At 48.0% G+C, this 22,811-nt stretch overlaps 1 protein-coding gene across 1 annotated transcript; it reads right to left on the bottom strand.

Annotated features, from left to right (window-relative positions):
- Window positions 1-8,164: 8,164 nt before the first annotated feature.
- On the bottom strand, window positions 8,165-22,604 carry MSRB2 (methionine sulfoxide reductase B2). The gene is made up of 5 exons (XM_056857886.1): window positions 22,487-22,604; window positions 21,033-21,145; window positions 19,103-19,179; window positions 10,431-10,578; window positions 8,165-8,415 (listed from the first exon to the last, which is right to left on the bottom strand). Exons 1-5 carry the CDS (start codon window positions 22,602-22,604, stop codon window positions 8,308-8,310), a joined length of 564 nt encoding a protein of 187 aa, XP_056713864.1. The 3' UTR covers window positions 8,165-8,307.
- Window positions 22,605-22,811: the final 207 nt, after the last annotated feature.

Below are 22,811 nucleotides of genomic sequence, written 5' to 3'. Positions count from 1 at the left end.
CTGCTGTGACAATTGGACTATATGGCATTGAAGTCTTTCCCCTCACCAAACCCCGTCCTCCTCAGGCTCCTCCCCAAAAACATCCCGCTGGTGGCGAAGAGGGACCTGACAACCCTAGGTAGAGTAGGCATCCTGAATCCTCCTAATTATGACTACTGTCCCCACAATGATTGCTTTTTAAAGCTAAAAACATGTGCTGGGAGATCTGATTGCAGATCCCCCATGTAGCAGAGCCCTCAGTGGTTTTGTGGCACGAGACTTGCCAATTCCAGTGAGGGTTAGAAAGCAGAAAATGTCTTATTATCATCCGTATCAGGTGAGGTAGAACAAATAATTGAGAGCAGAGAAGAAAAACCACTTCTGTGAATGGATGGTGGCCATAGCGATCCATGTAAATACACTATGATGCTGTTGGCTGGCACTTTCCAGACCACAGGAGAGAACAGAAACTACTGATCGGGAAGAATCAATAGACCATTGCCAGTTTTCTTTCTGTCTCGGGAGCAATTTGGGCATTCTCAAAAAGGTTTCCTTCTCCCACCACAGTTCTCCACCACGCAGCAAGGGAATAAATCCAAGTAGCTACCAGACCTTTCCCCGTAAATGTTCCTGAGCTGAAGTACCAGAGAGGAAGCAACGCTTTGCTCTCCCATTCTTGTGGGAAGTCCATGGCAATGCCTAGGAAAAGCGAGCGACTGAGTCACCTCCAACCATCTTCTTCAAAATTCAAGCGACTTGAAAGGGAACGTCGGTTCATTTTGGACTGTGTGGCCGTGGACAGGATAGCCCAAGACTACAGCCGCTCTTCACCCAAGCTGGGATCTATTATTCCTCCTTATGATGCTCAGCAGAACCCGCATGCGACAGCCTATTTTGCAAGCAAGCCCGTGCTTCCTTTATTCCAACGAAAGGGGCAGGTAAGTCCTGATGGGAGAAGTGGGAGCCAGGATTCTGCTACATCCCCACCAAAGTGATGTTGTCAAAGTTGAGTTGTACTGAGTATTGTGTGTGCTAATATTCATGCAGCTTCCAATCCAGGGTTGGATTTTACACATTTCAGAGGGGATTGCTGCTCCGGATACAGCGATCCAGTGGTAGAAGCCAGGTATCTGACATCTGTGAGCAGTTTTTGAATCGATGTTTCTATCTCTAAACTTGAACATGCCAAGTTTCTTCAAACTTTTTTGCACAGGACCCTTTCCTCTGAACAATCTTTTCCAATTTACCATATTTTTGGAGTTGGGCTGGCCAGAACAGGATAGATCCCAAAGGCAGTTTTGCCAGTGAAGAAGAAGAACAAGATGAGTTGGTTTTTATAGGCTGATTTTCCAACCGGCTTACAATCTCCTTCCCTTCCTCTCCCCACAACAGACACCTTGTGAGGTAGGTGAGGCTGAGAGGGCTCTGAAAGAACTGTGACTAGCCCAAAGTAATCCAGCTGGCTTAATGTGGAGGAGTGGGGAATCAAACCTGGTTCTCCAGATTAGAGTTCACTGCTGCTAACCACCACACCACGCTGGCACTACCAGTGCTCTAGCAGTACACCACCAGTGCTAAAGAGAGTGATGCTATTACTTTCTGAATCTTGACAAGTATGGTTCTGTTGTAGGTAGCCTAATGTAGCAATTTTAAGTCCCGCTGATTTCAGCAGGAGACTTAAGCACATGCTGGACTTCTCCTTCCAGTTAAAACTAAAGGGATGTAAAAGAGCTCCGTTGAGGCAAGACTTTGCCCAAAGCTAGTGGCATACAGCCCGGATAACCTACAAGAACCGATGAACTCTGACCGTGAAAGCCTTCGACTAGTAGCATAGTTTATTTATTTATTTATTCATTCATTCAAATTTATAGCCCGCCCTCCTTCCCAGCAAGCCAGGCTCAGGGCGGGTTACAACCTTAAAAATACATTAAAACTTCAGTCAACAATAAAACATTAACACAACAATAAAATATTATGATATAACTTTAAACAGATGGCCTTAACATTTCCCCAGATGCCACCATGTAGCAGCGTTCCAGTAGGTCACCCACCACTGGTCAGGAGCGGGGGTGGGTGGGGAAGGATGGGGAGGCCAGTAAGGATGGATCGACTTGCGGCTGTCCTCAATGATAGGCCTGGCGGAATAGCTCCGTTTTACAGGCCCTGGTCCCACAGGACCCTGATGTCACCAGAAAGACTATTCCACCATGCCGGGGCCGAAAAAGCCCTGGCCCTCGTTGAGGACAGCCGCACATTCTTCGGGCCAGGAACCACCAGCAAATTGTTATTAGCAGAGTGTAGAGTTCTTGTGGGGGGAAGCATACCAGGAGAGGCGGTCCCACAAGTATGATGGTCCCAGACCGTGTAAGGCTTTAAAGGTCAACACCAGCACCTTGAACCTGATCCGGTGTTCCAGCTGGAGCCAGTGCAGCTGTTTCAGCACAGGTGTTATATGATCCCACGGCGAAGCCCCAGTAAGGAGCCTCACTGCAGCATTTTGTGCCAGCTGGAGCCTCTGGGTCAGTCTCAGGGAAGCTCTACTTTTTGCCTCCCTTCCAAAATTTTGCAAGCAAGGCCCGAGAGCTAAAACAAATTGGCATTCTCTCTCTCAGGGGAAGCATTGGAGGGAGACATTTTGGCTGTAGCAGGAGTGGGGAGGTGAGAAAGTCATGCTCCGTAGGTGGGAATCCTTCTGCCCCTGGGAACCCTCTGCTTGATCCTAAGAGGAGGGAGGCCAGGAGCCATATGTTTCCTTGACGGTGTGTTCACGGAAGAGTAATCCATACACGATGCTTTAAAAATTCACAGGCAAACAGAGGGCCATCGAGTTATGAAAAACTAGTGCAACGTTTCCAGTGCAGAGGAGATGCGGCTCTTTATTTGCTGAACCGGAACAAAGCAGGAGCAGGTACTTGGCCAAAAAACGCCTCTTCAGAGAAGTGCTTCGGTCCTTGGGGGATAACTCCAGATGGGGCAGTCATGCTAGTCCGTGGAAGCAGAATAAAAGGGGAGTCTAGGGGCACCTTTAAAAGACTGACAAGTATTTCAGCAAAAGCTTTTCATGATGCCTCTGACTAAGTGAGCTCTGACTCCCTGAGGCTTGTGCTGGAATACATTTTGTTACGTTTGAAGTGCCACTGGACTTCTGTTCCACTACAGTGTGATGCTATCCGTCACTTATCACTCTTTCCTGGTGCAAGTATTGTGAGGTCTTGGTGCAGATCGAGACTCTGGTGTGGGTGTGGACACAAGGCTCCTTGACCCTGGTGAAGGATTCCATTCCCACAATAAGCTGGAAGAGGAAACATCGCTAGCGTTCCACGCAACACTGAACATTGCATTGCATTAACACCAGCATGGTGTAGTGGTTAAGAGTGGTGGTTTGGAGCGGTGGACGCTGATCTGGAGAACCAGGTTTGATTCCCCACTCCTCCATGTGAGTGGCGGATGTGAGTGGCGGATGCCAATCTGGTGAACTGGATTTGTTTCCCCACTCCTACACACAAAGCCAGCTGGGTGACCTTGGGCAAGTTACAGCTCTGTTAGAGCTCTCTCAGCCCCACCTGCCTCACAGGGTGTCTGTTGCGGGGAGGGGAAGGGAAGGTGATTGTAAGCTGGTTTGAGTCTCCCTTAAGTGGTAGCTACTGCTATATCTGGCAAGGACCCAATAGCAGGGGCAGGAGGGAAGATCGGACTTTTCTCCCCTTTCTCATGAGCATCCTCCCTTCCCAAGCTCAGCCACTGTTGCTGCTGAAAGGTGTTTTTTTATGATTTCTTGACTATAATAGAAATTTTAAAAAAGGGAACAGTTCCTTCATGGGAGAGCCCCCACCCCACCCCCCAGGCACTGAAAGTGGGACTTTTTAAACTGCCTCACCATGTCTACACCAGGTGAATCAACAGAACTTTGTCCATATTGGCAAAGTGTTCAAAATTAGAAAAAATCGCCACAAGCCAACACTTTAAAATGATGGAAGGATATCAGGGACTGAAAAGTTTTGTAACATTATCTGGATTTGCTGTAATCAGATGAATGAATAATAGCAACATTGGAGAAAAGGGCTAATATGGGAACAATTCTGGTTCTAGCCAAGAACAAATCCCAGAATAACAAGTTGGGCTGCTCCTTTGCACCTACTCATTTATGTTTTTAAAGAAAAAATAACAGGGCACAACCCTGCTCATATTAAAAACTTAAACAAGTGACTGCTGTGCTTTTGTTCAGCTTCCGTTAGTTTGAGTGAGGTTGGCAGAGCTTCCCATGGAATTGTTCCTTAAGCTTGGGGAATGATGTCTAAACCTCAGTACTGGAAGCTGAAATATTGCTAAATACTGTTAGCAGTATTACATCTTTTACTACTGACGAAGGGGAGATCTGTGTGAACAGATGCAATCTTTTTCATTTTGTAAATCAAGAAAAGACACCTTCCACATAAAGAGCAGACATTAGTAAACTAAGACTAAACACAACTTACACAACTATTTTATATATAGGTTATCTATATAGACACACAGAGAGAAGACCTGTACCACATCTGTGCCAATGTGTAATGCACCATTTGTTCTTCTAATTGATTCACCTAAACCTTAGTCTCTTGGTGTTTTCCGCAGGTCACTCTGCAGCACAGGTGAGGGGGCATCAGCTCTTTCTTGGCTCCAATCAACCCGTGCTTGGCTACAATGGAGCCTACGGCTACCGAAGGAACACCCCGTCTCTGCGCAGGCAGCCCTCGCCATTTGGGAGAGTCACCAATTTGCCACTGCATTAGCTCTTTCCCACCAGCCGCTCTCCCCTTTCCCCCTCCATGGCACAGCCAGCCACCCACTAGAATACAAGCCCAATTTGTGCTGGCTGCATCGAGCATTTTGATCAGCAACTGCGGCTGACAAATTAATGCCTTGGGATTTTTCTCACGTGTGTATTAGGGTGCCCTGACCTGGATGGCCCAGCCTAGCCTGATCTCGTCAGATTTTAGAAGTTAAACAGGGTCGGCCCTAGTTAGTACTCAGATGAAGAAGAAGAGTTGGTTTTTATATGCCAACTTTCTCTGCCACTTAAGGAAGAATCAAACTGGCTTACAAACACCTTCCCCTCCCCACAACAGACACCCTGTGAGGTAAGTGGGGCTGAGAGAGCTCTAAGAGAGCTGTGACTAGCCAAAGGTCACCCAGCTGGCTTCGTGTGTAGGAGTGGGGAAATCAACCAGGTTCACCAGATTACAGTCCGCCGCTCATGTGGAGGAGTGGGGAATCAAACCCTGTTCTCCAGATTAGAGTCCCCTGCTCTTAACCACTACACCACGCTGGCTCTCAATGAGAGACCATCAAGGAATACTAGTGTCACTATGCAGAGGAAGACAATGGCAAACCACCTCTATTAGTCTCTTGCCTTGAAAATCCTACTGGGTTGCCATAAATCAGCTACGACTTGACGGCACTTTACACAGACATAGATTACGGTATGGTTTGGCTCTATAATTGAGTTCCTGGGGCGGGAAGAATTCAGATTTTGGCAGGTACTTCCCACTAGGGCTGTCAATTCGGTTCGGTCCGAACTGAAAATCAACCGAATTTCCCCTGATTCGGTGATTTTCTGTTCGGACGGATCCGAACTCAAAAGTGGCGGGCAACCGGGGGGGCCGAATTCAGCGAGTTTGGGAGTTCGCGAATAAATTCGGCAAATTCGGCCCCCCTTCAGGGGAGCCCGCTGAAAGGCGCGGGCTGCCCTTTAAACTGATCTGAGCCTCCCAGCTGGGAGGCGCAGGTCAGTTTAAAGGGCAGCCCGCCCCCCTTCAGCGGGCTCCGCTGGAGAGGCGCGGGCTGCCCTTTAAACTGACCTGCGCCTCCCAGCTGGGAGGCTCAGATCAGTTTAAAGGGCAGCCCGAGCCTCTCCAGCGGAGCCCGCTGAAGGGGGGCGGGCTGTCATTTAAACTCATCTGCGCCTCCCGGCCGGGAGGCACAGATGAGTTTAAAGGGAAGCCCGCCCCCCTTCAGCGGAGCCCGCTGAAGGGGGGCGGGCTGCCCTTTAAACTGATCTGCGCCTCCCAGCTGGGAGGCTCAGATCAGTTTAAAGGGCCCCCGCGCGCCTTCAGGGAATCCCTCTGAAGGCGCGCTGGGGCCGAATTTTCCCCCGAACTCCGGATCCCCCCGAATTACCGGGGATCCGAAGCGGGGGAGTTCGGACTTCGGCACGTACCGATCCCACAAGGGTCAAATTCGGCCGAATCCGAACTGTACCGAAGTTTTTTTTTTTTTGACAGCCCTACTTCCCACTAATGTAATGTCTGGACAAACTATTTGCCAGCATGATGGCAGTTCATTGCATGCAACACATGGGCGGTCATGTTTCCCAAATGTGTGCTAGCCCTATGAACACGAAAAACAAACTGTGCTCTTGAGTTATGCAGAACTTTAGGCAGACATGTTAGTGAATGCAGTGCCAGGGCCCCTGGCTGATTGTATGCCTTTGTTCCAATGTATTTACTTAAGCAGTTTTGGTTGAGCTGCGATGAAGATTTATGTTTGAAAGTTGCCAGGTGATCTCTTGGAAGGTCAATTCTTGAGCTGTCAGATCAAAGGTGGTGTCCCTGTGCATTTGGGCCAAATAAAGCATTTGGGCCAAATAAATGCCAAGGTGACTTTGCATGAGACCTTTCATTTAGTCTTTAAGGCTTGCAAGCATTCGGTTTAAAATAAGCACACGTCTTTTCTCCCATTAATAGGCAGCACTGAGATTGTAGGGCAGACCATTGTGCGGGATACATACCCAACGTTATTGGCTCCCTCCGGCAAGTCAATAAATACACGAACAATCCATACACATTCGATGTAAAATCTTACATGATCAAAGTAGGACCCAATAAGGACCAAACGCCTATGTTATAGGCCTTATATTTTTAACTTTACTGTGCACCATATTAAAATTTATATATTTGTAATTTTAGCATTTTCTAGCTCAACCTCTTCAGTTTGGATTCAGCATTTTGGTTGAGTTTAATTTGGTTCTTTCCCCCCTTTTTGTGTTGTTGTATGTACTCTTATCAACAGCCTTGTGTTCACCTAGGTCTTACTGACCTGACTAGACACACCTTTAGAAGAGAAGGGGTGTTTACATTTGTGGCTACTAGTTTTCACATGGGACTAGCTTCCTACATTGACAGAACTATGACTTTGGAACCGAAGTTTGTTTGTACATCTTTCTGGTGCTGTTGCAGTGGGGAACCTTCTGTACTCCGATGTCCCAAAATGATACAAACCAAAATGTGACATTTTCTTCTAACCATGACAAGTAGCTTTCTACAATACAAGTTGTGTTACAATTAAAGAGACAATCAGAATACATCTATATTTAAAATCTGAACGTGTTACCTTTGACCCTGCCAAAAACATCATCTGAGGGAAGGATTTCTATTCGTGAAGAATGGCTTTCTTATCTCCCCCACTGCAGTCTCAAATACCCCTCAGAAATGCTACTGAAGAGCATGAAGGGGGAATGGGAGGTCTGTTGCGGCAGAGGGGAAATCAATGAAAATCGTCCCTTGCTTCCATCTCTGGAAACACTCCACTAGAGAACAAGCGTAGTGTAGTGGTTAACAGTGGTGGTTTGGAGTAGTGGAGTCTGATCTGGAGAACCGGGTTTGACTCCCCACTCCTCCACACGAGCAGCGGAGGCTAGTCTGGTGAACTGGATTTGTTTCCCCACTCGTACACACGAAGCCAGCTGGGTGACCTTGGGCTAGTCACAGTTCTTAGAGCTCTCTCAGCCCCACCTACCTCACAGGGTGTCTGTTGTGGGGAAGGGAAGGTGATTGTAAGCCGGTTTGATTCCCCCTTAAGTGGTAGAGAAAGTCGGCATATAAAAACCAACTCTTCTTCGTCGTCGTCTTCTTCTAGATCCAACCTGTTATTTGCACACACTTGATTGCTGTGATTAATAAAAACTAGACAATCAGGTAAAAACAATCTTTATTTGGTTGACCAATGCAGCCCATGCATTCTTTCGGCCGTGTGAATCTGCTGCCTGCCCTGGATTTAATAAAACAGCTTGTATGCACAAGGGCTCTGTGTACATGTCAAGAAAAACACAACTCAGGCTCCATCTCAGGGCCTCAAAGGATCATGTGCTGTCACAGAATAAACACCGTACTTCTCCTATCAATGACTTGGCATCCACCACAAGCAGGCTAATTATTTTTAACTACACGTACATGAAATAAGCGCATTTGCTTCAGCCAGCTGGCTCCTAATAAATTCACTAGGTGGCTCTCTGTGGTGAACAAGATCTGAGCATTAAAGCAATATTGATGCGCAGGTTGGAAGTTGCACGCCTCAGTGGCTCGAACCCGGTTTAAATGTTAACGCAACGCTGTTGATGCAGAACCTTTGCCCAGATGGCTCGGGCCCATCACCGAACACGTGGCCCAGATGAGCGTCACACTGTAAGAGAAGAACAGGCTTGATTTGCAGGGCCGGCTTCTCCGATGGAAGCACGTCTACGTACATTAAACAAAGATGGACTTCATTGCCAAAGGGGCCAATTACCCCTGCAACTGCCATATGATTATGACTCCCCACATTTAATACCAGCTTCTGCCCCCCTTAGACTCTACATTTTGGGCACATTCAACTATCCCAAGTAATCTGTGTAATTTCTCCTGAGTAAACTTGCTTGTGAAAGAAAAACTCAGCTCCAGTTAGACGGCTTCTAATGTCACAGAATCATAGAGTTGGAAGGGATCACCAGGGTCATCTAGTCCAACCCCCTGCACAATGCAGGAAATTCACAACTATCTCCCCCCACACCCCCAATGACTCCTACTCCATGCCCAGAAGATGGCCAAGATGCCCTCCCTCTCATCATGGAATCAGCTTTGCTGACAGATGGCCATCTAGCCTCTTCTTAAAAACCTCCAGGGAAGGACAGCTTACCACCTCCAGAGGAAGCCTGTTCCACTGAGGAACCACTCTGTCAAAAGGTAGTCGTAGAGAAGACCCCACTTAAAACCAGCTCAAAGCATAAATGAAACAGAGATGGAAAAGAGTGTCCTTCTGTTTTCAATCCAAGTCCCACTATTTTAGTCAGAAATCCAGTGCTGATTGCTTGTGTAGACGTATCAACCCATCAATTTATGTACTGTCAACTTGTCCAGCCATTCATCACATTTAATTTTTTAAAGTTTTTACACAATACAAGATTGGTCCCAGAAGTTCGAACAGATGGTTCACCTGGGACCAATTACATGATAAGTGGAAGTATCTTTATTTATTGCATTTTTAGCCCCTCTTTCCTCCAAGGAGCTCTGGGTGGTGTCTTCAGATGGGTTCATGCAATTAAACAAATGAATGTGCTCCCTTCCCCTTGCTTTTGTATCAGACGATAGTAAGACAACGGACTGCCACACTTACAGAGTTACAGTTTTTGCTTCCTTCCACACAACTATGCCATGAAGAGTAAGAACGCGACCGGCTCCTATAAATCACCCAAGGGAATCCACACAGCATTTTACGATTTTGTGAAACCAGGTTCTTTTAAAATAAAACCTTCCCTTCAGTTATTCCCTTCAGTTAGACTGGTTAGTTGCGGTAGCAAAGGCTTTGGCCTCACTGATGTGAGGTAAGTTTTGTGGTGAGCAAGTAGAACATGGAGATCACTGAGGCAGGAGTTGCATGAAAATAACAAAGAAGATTTATTTCTGTACAGGTTGTTTTTAACGTACAGTTCAGCAGCACAGGCCTCCAGGCCGTCACAGGAGAAGCCTGGCTGAGGCACTTAAACTTAAGCTAGTTAGGGCTTCAGATTGTGATGTGAATTTCCTTTAAATGCTTGTGGTTAAAACCAGGCTTTAACCGCTAAGCCACCAGGTTGGATCCTCCCTCCCTCTTCCTCTCCCCCCGCCACCACACACATACACACCTTACCCACACCAGCCTGCCCTTTCCCAAGAGTCAAGCTAAATGGCACCATGTCTGCTCATCTCTTGAGACAAGCCTCATAACTGGGTACTCTGTGCCCCGAGGTAGAGTCAAAACAACTCTGCCACGTTACCAGGTAGAGCTACCCTTCGAACTGTCTGCTGTTACGCTGAGGGAAACCCAAACTATGGCTGCACCTCCCCTGGGGCAGACCTGACCTATCTCCTGCCGTGCTTCCTTCCAACATCCCCCCCCCAAAAAAAAGGTGACTGGATACTGGAGCATCACTCCCACAGGCTCAATTGGCTGGCCAGAAGTTTTACCCTTCAGGGCATGACAGCCTTCTGTCCATCACAAATAGCACACTGAATTTGGACACGGGGTTCAAATCCCAGTGGAGGGCATGCAGTCTTCTTGCATGGGACAGGCTAACCAAGCTCATAGGGTTTTGAGAGAGCAAATGGGAGAACCCCATCTGCAGACACCATTCCAAGCTCCTTGGAGGCAGGTGGGATATAAATGTGATGAGTGAAATGTACCTGTTTGCAAAGGACTTCTTTGCCACTTGATCCTAGGGAGATATCAGGACGTCTCAGGATATTAGTATTGCTTTCATCAGTTCCGCATGTCCCGTGTGCCTCTGAAAAGGAAGGCCATCCGGTACCAGAGTCATACTTCTTCGTCGAGCTATTAAGGATGGCAAAACTGAATATTAATGGCTCTACTTTGATGTATATAAACATGTTCCAGAATGTTAACAAGGGCCATTGTTACTTCCAACTCCATGGCTTAATCGTTCCCATCCCCAGGGGTCTTTCCTACTTTCCTGATATTTATCCTCCTGATTGGAGGAGGCCCTGACCTGGATGGCACAGGGTAGCCTGATCTTGTCAGATCTCAGAAGCTAAGCAGGGTCGGCCCCGGCTAGAGCCAGCGTGGTGTAGTGGTTAAGAGCGGTGGTTTGGTGGACTCTGATCAGGAAAACCGGTTTTGATTCCCCACTCCTCCACGTGAGTGGCGGATGCTGATCTGGTAAACCAGATTAGATTCCCCACTCCTACACATGAAGCCAGCTGGGTGACCTTGGCCCAGTCACGCTCTCTCAGCCTTACCTACCTCACAGGGTGTCTGTTGTGGGGAGGGGAGGGAAGGTAATTGTAAGCCGGTTTGAGTCTTCCTTAAGTGGCAGAGAAAGTCAGCATATAAAAACCAACCCTTCTTCTTCTTCTTCTTCTAGTACTTGGATGGGAGACCACCAAGGAATACCAGGATCGCTGTGCAGAGGCAGGCAATGGAAAACCACCTCTGTTAGACTCTTGCCTTGAAAACCCAACTAGGTTGCCATAAGTCGGCTGCGACTTGACAGCACTTTACACGCAATTGGAGGATAAATGTTTCTGCTCAAAATGCAATACTAAAAGACTTGCATGAAAGGAAATCCCACTAATCCAATGGGTGTTATTGCCACTTGACGAACGTAGGGCTGGGAAAGACTTAAATCTAGTTGTTCTGGCCTAAGAGGGTTACAGTCAGAGCTGTCCATCGGCAGCCATTTTGCCAATCTACTCATACCCTTTTATTTGATCTTATTTATGTCCTTCATCTATACCTTTCCCCTCGGTGGGCACCCGAAGTGGTTGACATTTTACGCTCACCAGAACCCTTGCTGACCAAAAGCTAAAAATAAAGGAGTTTTAATTACACTTTGCCTTTTCAGTACAATAGAAGCTGAAAAGGAGAACATTTGGAACTGTTCTGGAGATCCACGAGCGACTAAATGTTGCAGAAAAGAAGCTGGAGATTGCTGCTTTCCCCTCTGTTGCGCAGTGTTTTGTAGCACTACCCCATAAATCTCGGTTCTTTAGAGCCACCTAGTGGTGGATGAAAATGCTGACAACTACACATTACAGACTAAAAGGGCACATCTCCCCCACACCGATCTTCCCAAATGGGGCAAGAGCAGTCACTGCTGCCTCTGCCAGAGGAACAGGAAGGAAAGGGGGGCCCCTGTTTACCCATCAATCCAGTATACTGCTGCACTGTCCAAACAGCTCAGCCCGCCGGATATGGATCGCCCCCCCACCCATGTCCTTTTAACTTATTGTAACAATCCTGCAAGAGGCCAGCGAGGCTGAACAACCATGTTGTCAGCAGTGTGATTTGTGACTGGGGGGTAGGGGCGCTTGACCAATGTCCCACTCTGACATTACATCAAACTGATCTTACTTTCATCCCACCCTTCCTCCAAAGAGCTCAGGACATCAGTGTACATCATTCTCTCTTCTTCCGTTTTATTCTCACAACAACCCTGCAAGATAGATTAAGCTAAGAGAGAACGACTGGCTCAAGATCACCTAGCAAGCTTCCACAGCAGAGTGGGGATATGCCCCTGGATCTCTCAGATTCGAACCCAGCACTCTGACTGTTACACATCACTGACACTGTCTCACCTTGCCTGTAGCATAAGAAGTTGTTCATGCAATAAAATACACACACACACACACACAAACCCCATTCATATTCCATTGCAAACAAAACCAGAACAATCTGCTTTGATCAACTGTTTGTAACTGGACCAAGTCTTCTCGCCATACACTGACAGAACTAACGCACTAATGCTGTGTTTGGCAGGTAAGTACCACAGAATCCTCAGCGTGGTGTGGTGGTTAAGAGTGGTGGTTAAGAGCGGTGGAGTCTGATCTGGAGAACCGGGTTTGATTCCCCCACTCCTCCTCATGAGGCTAATCTGGTGAACTGGATTTGTTTCCCGTCTCCTACACATGAAACCGGCTGTGTGACCTTGGGCTAGTCACTCTCTCTCAGCCCCACCTACCTCACAGGGTGTCTGCTGTGGGAAGGGGAAGGGAAGGTGATTGTAAGCTAGTTTGAGTCTCCCTTAAGTGGTAGAGAAAGTCGGCATATAAAAACCAACTCTTCTTCTTCTTCATGCAAATCAGTGGGGATCAGCAAATCTTCTTCATGCAAATCAGCAAAAGAACATCTCTGGGTTGAGACCAATGCAATTCTGTTGTATTTTAGAACCAACACTGCGTATTTCCCAGTTCCCTGCGTCTTCCACATCCGTGTTTACTTACTTAGAGAAACCCCTTGCCAATGTTGCAGCCTGTTAAAATAGCTTTCAACCACAACTGTCTCTATGTGGTTTATTAATAGGTAGATTGCTTAGATTTTCTGCTAGAAACCTCTCAGGAGCCACAAGAAGACTGCTATACAAAATGCAGTTTGTCCTTTGAAGTATTATATCACCAGAGCATTTATGGATAAGTGGACATTCCCCAAACATGTGCTTTAAATTAGCCCTCAATACACCATGCCTCCAACACATGTCATGTGCTTTGATCTCCCTTTTAACTGTCCTGAATCAAGTCAAAGATAATTTTAAGAAGTATGACCCTTGGCTGTAATTTTATGACTGGATCGAGGTTTAACGTTTCATTAAAGTTCTGTAATTTGTTATCTAGAAAAGTGGAAGCCTGCGTTCCATGTAGTCCTCATCCTCTGCCAGTATTTTCTAGCAGAGCCAGAATGGGTTCAGAGGTAAAGCGCTCCTTAAGAATTTCGAAAGCCGCCTGACACCTGGCAGTCCAAGGTACCTGGTATTGTGCAAAGGTGGCCTCTTGCCCCTTCCCCTTGGTTTTAAGCAAATCAGTAATAGGCAAGGCTATTTGAGCGAAATCCTGAATAAAATTTCTATAAAAGTTCGCAAACCCCAGAAACTGCTGAACTTGTTTGCGAGTTCTGGGAGGTTCCCATCCTAACACTGCCTGCACCTTTTCCGGATCCATGCTTAACCCTTGGGGAGATATCACATAACCCAAAAACGACAATTGGTCTTGGTTGAATGCACATTTTGATAACTTAGCATACAAATGATTGTCCCTTAGACGACTCAACACCTCCCGCACCAACTCTCTGTGCTCTGCGGGATCCTTGGAGTAAATTAATAAATCGTCGAGAAATACTATTACACCTTTAAATAGGAGGTCGTGTAGGATCTCATTAATTAATTGCATGAAGCACGAGGGCCCCCCAGACAGACCGAATGGCATGACTAAAAATTCAAACAAACCATAGCAACAAGAAAAGGCTGTTTTAGCTTCATCCCCCTCCTTGATCCGGACCCTGTAGTAGGCTTCCGCCAGGTCAATTTTCGAAAAAACACAACCCTCCTGTAACGCACTCAGGAGATCCGGGATTAAGGGAAGGGGGTAGGCATTAGTTTCAGTAATCGCGTTAAGCCCCCTGTAGTCTACACACAGTCTGAGATCAGATGTACCTTTCTTCTTCACAAAGAAGCAAGGAGAAGAAAATGCAGCCTTGGACGGCCGTATGAAACCCCGCTTCAAGTTCTTGTCCAGAAATTCTCGCAGCACTGTTTTCTCGTGAGGACTCATGGCATAAACTCGAGCCTTGGACGGTTTCACATCCTTAATCAGTTCGATGGCACAGTCCGTTGTGCGATGAGGAGGCAATAAATCACAATCCGTCCCTTCAAATACATCGGAAAAGTCACTATACTCTGGGGGTAACGTGGGCGTCTCCAAAGCAGCGGCGTCTCCCCCTTCCCCTCCAGGTAAATCATCCCGGCTGTGTCTCTCGCACTGGGGAGCTCCAAATACCACCTGCCTTTGTTCCCAATCAATGCTCGGGTTATGCCCCACCAACCAATTGATGCCGAGCACCACCGGGTAGGAAATTTTAGGAACTACCGTGAAGTGGATTTGTTCCCAGTGATTTCCCACCCCCAACCACATCTTGCGAGTGCGCAAATGAACCGGCCCCCCCCGCAGGTCACTCCCATCCATTTGATGGAAGTGTAGGGACTGGTCCAGTTCTCGAGTCCCAATTTTCAGACGCTCTACCACCGCCTGATCAATTAGGGTCCGGGAGCACCCGGAATCCACTATAGCCACAACAGCCACAGGTTCCCCCCCTTGGGGGTTTCGTAACACCACAGGTATCAGTAATGTCTCTCCCTGATCACTCACCCTACATGGAGCCGGTTTGGTTTCTTCCGCGGGTGCCCTCTGTGCCGGTTCCCTCACAGAAGGCCGTCCTCGTTTTTTGCCGGTGAGGGGCTTCGGAAACTATCTCGGGTACAACGATTGTGGAGATCCGATGAGGTTTCAGCTTGCAGGGCCGCCGCCCCACGGCGACCGTTCATCCCCTCCGCTCTCCTGTGCTCCAGATTCCGAGGTGGTGTCGCCTCCCGCTCTTGTGTCGCCCTGTTGCTCGTCCCTTCTGACGGCGTGTTGGTACATTTTGCTGCAAAATGGCCCATCTTCCCACACTGAAGGCAAGCTCCCTCCCTGAACCGACGCGCCCTGTCGAGACTGTAGACTCCTCGATGTCTTCCCTCTCGCCGGGGGCCTACTGCGTTGTCCCCTCTCGCGGGCGGGATAGGGATTGTCTTCGAAGGACGATCCCTGGAGAACTGGAGGGTAAGTTTGCGATTCTCTACCAGAGCTGCCAAACTTATCCACTCCTCCACCGATTCTGGATCTCCCAAAGTCAAACAGCCATCCAGCACTTCCCACCGCAACCCTTCGCGGAAATGCTGGACCTTTGTGGCCTCGCTCCACTCCCGTATCTTGCACGACAAAGATAAAAAGTCTTGTGCATACTCACTTACTGAGCGGGTTCCCTGCTTCAAACGACGCAGGGCAACCTTTGCCTTTTCCCCCCGGTGGGGGTCTTCGAACCTGCGTCGCAGAGCGGACAAGAACTCATCCAGGGATGCCAAAACCCTAGGCATAGTCTCTGCTGCCGTCACTGCCCACTCCACCGCTTCCTTCTCCAGCAGGCTGATCACATACCTGACCCGAGCCTCTTCCGAGGCAAAGGTCTCCCCCTGGTCCTTCATGAAGCCGGAAATTTGGAGTAAGAAGTGAGGCAACTGTGAGCTGGATCCGTCGAAAGATACCTTCAGGTCTCTGGCCGTAGGGCGTCTGGGCGTGGGAGCCTCCCCAACAACGAGCGGTCCTGTAGTCGGCCGCGAATCCGTTTGGGGTGGTTGCACAGGCTGTCCAAGCCCCCTCACTGCCCCTAGAACAGCTGCGAGATCCCGCTGCAAGGTGTCTAGCTGAGTTTGCAGGTCCCGATTCTGCAGAACGAGCATCTGATTCTGTCCGCGTATCAGAGTGGCCGCTTCTGCCGTGAGGGTAGGGGTGTGAGCGAGCGTGGGGTCCTTCCACCCTTCCCCCTCTCCATACCAAGCGGCCAGCGGTCCCCGGTAGAAGTCGCCTCCTGGTTCTGACGCTGCTCTCTGCCGCTGCCCGGCCCCCGAGAGTCGGGGGGTCCACGTCAGCCTCCCAGGGACATCGGTAGGCCCGGGTGGGCGCTGCTCCGGGGTCGCTTCTCCTTGGCCAACCTCAATATCAGCGGGAGTCTGCCGACTTTCCTCTCCCGCGTTGAGCGGCCCCGAGGGTGGTACAGACATCCTAATACTACTTCTGACCCGAAAACAAAAAAGGTTGGGATTGTAACGTACTGTCAGATTCTAGGACTCCGTTGCCTCTCAGGAATCATCAACTTTACTCCAGACGTTAGCAGAGAGTTAAAGTAGAATTTATTTGAAAGGAAGGGTACAGTAATCTATGAAACACAACGTTACAATGGCGCCAAATCATTTGGAGGGTATTCTTATAGAGTACACACACTAGCATGTTTACAAGTAACATCTTTGAAATGCAAAACATCAGAGGTTCCCCAATACCAAGAGAGAGAATTCACACCTTAAGATCAGAGCAGGATTACAATCAGGAAGTCACTTTGAAGTGGAGATCTCTCGAGCCTTTTGGCTGTTGTCTCTTCCTTCCCACGGGAAGGAGAGATGAAACGAAAGTCACCTCGCTATCCCGGGTCCGATTGCATGCCCTCGCTGACAAGTAAGTTCTCTGGATACTGTAAATAAAGGGTTACGTTTTGCATGTAAAAGATATTAGGCTGTTTCGAAGAAGAAAGGTTGGTTTTTATATGCCAACTTTCTCTACCACTTAAGGCAGAATCAAACCGGCTTACAATCACCTTCCCTCCCCCTCCAAACAACAGACACCCTGTGAGATCGTTGGGGCTGAGAGAGCTCTAAGAGAGCTGTGACTAGATCAAGGTTACCCAGCTGGCTTCATGTGAACGAGTGGGGAAACTAACCCGATTCACCAGATTTGTGTCCGCCACTCGTGTGAAGGAGTGGGGAAATCAAACCCGGTTCTCCAGATTAGAGTCCATCGCTCCAAACCACCGCTTAACCACTACACCAGCAGTTTTGCAGACGGCTCAGCAGTAAACATGAAGAACTGCTGGTTTCATTAAATCTGATTGTCAAAATTGGATCTAAGGGCCAATTAGATCCCCCACCCACAATGGATGGCACTGACATGTCATACCCACCACCTTGAACCAGACCCAAGCTCACAAAATGCAGATGGGCAAGAAAGGATTGAGTTACTCATGCCAGTCAAAGGGATATACTGACTGAAGTTTCTGGATCAGCTTCAGAGCACACGCTTACTGGGGGCATGATAGCAGACAGAGCTCTCTTCTCCAGGAAAAGGGTTATCAGCTTGAACTGATAACGCAGAAAAAACATGCACCCATTTCTCCGTCAAATGTTGGGAGAAATGCTTAAATAATAAAGGCCTGAAGAGTGGGTTTCTGTTTTGTAAAATCTGGTTCTCATATACAAGCTCGACCTCTTTGAAAAAGGAAATTACTTTCCTAGGTGTCATTAGAAACCCTCTTGGGAAAGCATCTGCATTTCAAGGCAGCATCCTTTAATAGGTAGGTATCAAAAGTCCTTTTCCATTCTGCTTTTAAGAGTATCTTTCTCTTCTGTCGCATATGATGGAGGCTGCCCCTGGATGCATTCATGACATGAGTAATCCTTGGCTTTTTCTTGATGAGAATGAGAGAGGAATCCTAAGGAGATCTAATCAGAATCCTACGCAGGTCTACTCAACAGGGCTTACTCCTAGGGCAGTGTTCTTGGGGTTCTACTGTCAGCCATGAGGGCTCATGAGCTCCCTCCTCCTACCTCTTGTGTAAAGCCCAAAGAATTCAAACCTCCTGCTTCAAACAAAAGGCAATTTGTTATCCTGTCCAAGCCAGGCAAAGAAACAAAGATGTGATTTGTTCTCCTGCCTACAAACCAGGATGTGGTTTAGGATCCTGGTCTGTAGGCAACAGAACAAGCCCCAAGTTTGTTGTTTCACCTGGCATCACAACAAACTGCAGCTTGCTCCAAACTAAAAATCTGAATTCATAAAAGGGAAGGAAGGAGAGGGAGGCAGCACGCACTCCCAATGACGTCCTGCCTCAGCCTCATCACAAACGAACCAAGGTTTGTCAAAGGCTTTCACCGTCAGAGTTCATCGGTTCTTGTAGGCTATCCGGGCTGTGTGACCGTGGTAATCCGCATGGCTATTGTGGACTGTAGTCTTTGTTAGTCTGGAGGTTTTCAGGACAGAAAGCCAAGCCTTATTCATTCTTAAACTCTCTTCTTTTCTGTTAAAGTTGTGATGATGTTTATGAATTTCAATGGCTTCTCTGTGCAATCTGACAAAATTGTCAGATTGTCACGTAGAATTGTCCAGTCTTTCAGTGTCTCTGAATAAGACCCTGTGTCCTGTTTGGGTTAGTCCATGTTCAGCCACTGCTGATTTCTCAGGTTGGCCAAGTCTGCAGTATCTTTCATGTTTCACATTAACATACCACACCCTCATTAGCACATTATCTTGATACTTACAGGACAATGATTAGCACATTACCTTTAATACTTTGCAGGACAATGACTCAGCTCAAACCCAACCCCCTTTTGACTATATATTACTCTTCCTACACACTTGACACTGAGAGACACTGTCCTTCAGTGTTACTCCTCTGAAGATGCCTGCCACAGCTGCTGGCGAAACGTCAGGAAAGAAAATACCAAGACTACGGTCACACAGCCTGGTTAGCCTACAAGAACCAATGAACCAAGGTTTGTTTGTGACCTCCAAGTCCAACAACTGTTGTGCAAAGGACAAAGAATTTTTCTTGGGCTCTTCTCACCCCAGCACTCACTAGCTGACTTTGACTCCTTTCTCAGCTTAATCTACCTCTCTGGATTGTTGTGAAATTAACATGTGCCTGAGCTCCGGAAGAGGAAAGAGGGATACATAAAAAGTAAAATGGATTACAGTTGGAGTCCTACCTGAACAGTGGGGCATCACAACAGACGCAGTGGTACATCCCAGGCTCCGTGTTAGACAGATAGATTCCACTAAAGGGCTTCAAACACATACATTAAGGTTCTAATTCAAAAGCCAATTACTTCTTCACAGCTACCTTTGATGTGGAGATGCTGGGGGCTGTGTCCTTGAGACATGAGGGGGGGCTGTTTCTGCACCTGAAAAGGGGGAGGACAAGAGTCCGATCCGGATCGGGACCTCATGGCAATTTTTAAAGAACTACAACTGTTTCTAAAACGGCATCAGTGACCATGGGATGGACCCATGGTTGCTGTCACGTTTAGTTTGGCTCTCTATGCCTGCAAAATCCATGCTCCGCTGCTGAACCCTTCCTATACTTGCTGTGGCAGGACGAACTCCTTTCTTCTGTTTCTCATCTCATTTCTTCTTCCCGCTGTCAGGAAGGTCAATTCTTGGCACGTTTGTGCAATTTACCATCATGAGGTGGCTTACAAGGGATAAGGTGTGCAGGTACAGCAGCAGCTACGAGCTATGATAACTAAAGCCTTGGGTGTTGATATGGTTTACCTAAAAGTCAAGTGTGGGCCCTTCCTCCTTGCTAATATTAATGAGGGCAAAAAGGAGTCTACACCTATCTGGAGGATATCTAGATCAGAGACAGGCAAATCATTTCCTGGAGGCTGTATCTGATCCACAGCAGTTTTTCATCTGGTTCTCAAGCTGCTTGACAATCTATCGGGAGCACTGGCCCACCAGACTAAGGGATTGCCTAGTGCAGGGGTGTCGAACTCATTTGTTACGAGGGCCGGATCTGACATAAATGTCACTTGGTCAGGCCAGACCATGCCTCGCCAGCCCAGATCGGGACTGGAGTGGGTGGCTTCCTCAGCTGGCTCGCAGGCCGGATCAGAGCTCTCAAGGGGCCGGATCCAGCCCTCGGGCCTTATGTTTGACACCCCTAGCCTAGTGGGTTCATGTGCCTGAAAAATGGTCAGACAGCTCAAGGATGCACAGCTGAGCAGGAAACAGCCCTGATTCATACACGCACAAGAATGAGTTGGTAGAATGGACAGCTCCATTTCAGATGGCAGGAAGAGGATCAGGGAGGTGCATAACTGGAATCCTTCCCCACTCCTTGTTAAAAACGCAAAGGGAAAACAAGTACAGTGAACAAAGAGAGAAGGCAAAACCGATTCCCCTTGCTGTGTTAAATTTTCTATCTGCACTGAATTTTTTTTTTTATGCAAAGGAAATGCCAGAGGTGGAATCCACTCTTTGCAGCCCAAAGTGGTCGGCTCTACCATTTCACAGCTCTGCCAGATGTGTGAACCAGGCCTGAGCCTAGCTGTGTGAAGAGCAGCTATTGGGAGAGGCTGCAGAGGGAAATGTGGGTGGGAAGAGTCCAGTCTCCTTCCCCTACCTCCTGATTTCTAATCAGTGAGACTTCAGCTGCAGCTGAAGAGATCAATGTAAGGAGGGGGGGGAAGAGAGATGGGGGAATATTGATAGAGAAGGGTAGGGGGAAGAAGAGTGGTAAATTGTCAGAGAAGGGGAGAGGGGAGAAATTTAAGGGGGATATTGATAGAGAAGGGGGAGAGAAAGAGAGGTGGATAACATTGTCAGGGAAAGGGAGGGGAGAAAGAGGGGGTGGAAGATTATTTGAGAAGTGGGGAGAGAGAAGGGAGCAAAGGTGGGGGGTAATGGGATGCACCCTCCCCGCAACTTTCTTGTGGGTCCCCACTTATTAAATTATATTCTCCAAAGCCCACCTGCACATATTTAATGATGAGAGTCTGCAACACTTGCTTGGAGTTTGGCCCTAAGAGACATTTTCTAATGGAGAGGGAATAAGAAACTGCATACAATATGTCTCTATATTATACAGAACACCTATCCTGCTGCCTTGAAAAGTATTACATCTCTTTGGCTTACCAATTCAGTTCCTTTTTCTCTTGTGACATAGAATTGCTCAGGAGTCAGTTTCTTTTGCCAGTCGGTGGTAACGCTCGATTTGTCATACCTTGTCAGAGAGCCAGTGTCTTTATCTGGAAAGGTGGGAGAGTGAGAAGCACATTTGAATGTAACGAATTGCAATTCACAGATATGTGGCCCACGATACACCGAACAGGTGTTCCCGCGCCAGATTGGAGGATATACAATGCGCCAGAAGTAAAACTATTATTATTACAACCAGAGCCAGGGAGAGGCAATGTAGTTGCAGCCCACCCACCCCCGCATCTGGTAGGGTGCAGAAAGGCACTTGGAACAGCCTCTGAGAAATGGGCTTCCCACCACAGCAGCCAAATTCACTAGTAGGCAGTTGTCAAAGGCTCATTTTCATGCTGATGCTTAACAGGGCCTTGAGTGCAATAAAAAGGGATTACGCACAGTTACTAAAAACACCACAAAGAAAGGAAATGGTTTTAAAAAGACCCCCTCTTGTTCCTTGCCCTGCTTTCAAGCTGCAGCATCGAAGTCGTGCTGTCTGCAAACCAGATTCCCACTTCTTCCTGGCACTCAAAAGTACTCTTGCAGAGCCAAGCTATTAGCACTGACTATCCTGGGTTCAGCCAATAAATGCAACTAGCTTAATCAAATCAGATCGTTGGACTATCTAGACCAATACTGACTCCAAATCTGCAAATCAGATCGTTGGCCTAACTAGAACAATACTGACTCCAAGGCTTAAGTTTAGACAAAGGCCTTTCCCGTCCCTTATAATGAAGAATCTTTTCATCTGGAGATGCCAGGATTTGAACTTGGGACTGTGCCCCACTGCTGAATAATAACTTTCCCCTGAAACATTGACCAGCCCTGCTACGAGAGCAATCCTAAAAAGGTCTGCTCAGAAACCCGTCCCATGTTATTCAGCGGAGCTGAAAGGAAAGCGTCCCCGAGGAATGCTAAGCACGATTTCCTAGGAGTAAGCCCCAATGAATAACATGGGATTGACTTCTGAGCAGACCTAATTTAGGATTGCTCACAGTGGGTAGCCGCGTTAGTCTGTCTGCAGTAGTAGAAAAGGGCAAGAGTCCAGCAGCACCTTAAAGACTCACAAAAATATTTTCTGGTAGGGTATGAAAAAATAACAAAAATATTTTCTGGTAGGGTATGAAAGCTCAAAAATATTTTCTGGTCGGGTATGAAAAAATAACAAAAATATTTTCTGGTCGGGTATGAAAAAATAACAAAAATATTTTCTGGTCGGGTATGAAAGCTCATACCCTACCAGAAAATATTCTTGTTAGTCTTTAAGGTGCTACTGGACTCTTGCCCTTTCCTACGAACTTAGGATCGCTCCTTGGCAGAGGGAAGCGCCTCGCGAGCGCCCTCTGCTGACCCAACCCGACGCGGGAGCCCGCCCCCCGCGCGCTCGGAGCCGCTACCCGTGCCGGAGTGAGCCGCGCGGCAGCGCAGCCAGGCGCCGGGGCCGGAGGCCGCTCGGGGCGCCTGGAGGCGCAGGAGGAGCTCCACGCCGGGAAGTCTTCCGAGCAGCCGGGCCATGGGGGCCTCCGAGGCGCCGCTGCGCGCAAGAGCCGCCGCCGCCGCCCCCTCCAGCAGCCCTGGCTGCGTCCCCGGAACAAAGCCGCGCCTCTGCCTCTCCGCCCCCTGCCTTTCTGGCGCCGCCTCCTGCTCCCAGCCCAGCGGCAACCTTCCAACCGTAGCATGTTCCCAATTCTTGCACTTTTTAATGTCAGTTTTTTTTTTGTT

The sequence above is a fragment of the Euleptes europaea genome, chromosome 11 (assembly GCF_029931775.1).
Source record: "Euleptes europaea isolate rEulEur1 chromosome 11, rEulEur1.hap1, whole genome shotgun sequence".
NCBI lineage: Eukaryota > Metazoa > Chordata > Lepidosauria > Squamata > Sphaerodactylidae > Euleptes > Euleptes europaea.
This window is presented reverse-complemented; position numbering and strand designations above follow the sequence as displayed.

What these genes read in the sequence shown, in the direction of transcription:
- MSRB2 (XM_056857886.1), bottom strand. Translation starts at nt 22,604, where the DNA reads ATGGCCCGGCTGCTCGGAAGACTTCCCGGCGTGGAGCTCCTCCTGCGC. An exon ending in TGTGATGCCCCACTGTTCAG is followed by an intron (nt 10,579 to 19,102) that starts GTAGGACTCCAA and finishes CATCCTTAATAG; the next exon opens with CTCGACGAAGAAGTATGACT. An exon ending in AAGAAGTCCTTTGCAAACAG is followed by an intron (nt 8,416 to 10,430) that starts GTACATTTCACT and finishes CTTCTCTTACAG; the next exon opens with TGTGACGCTCATCTGGGCCA.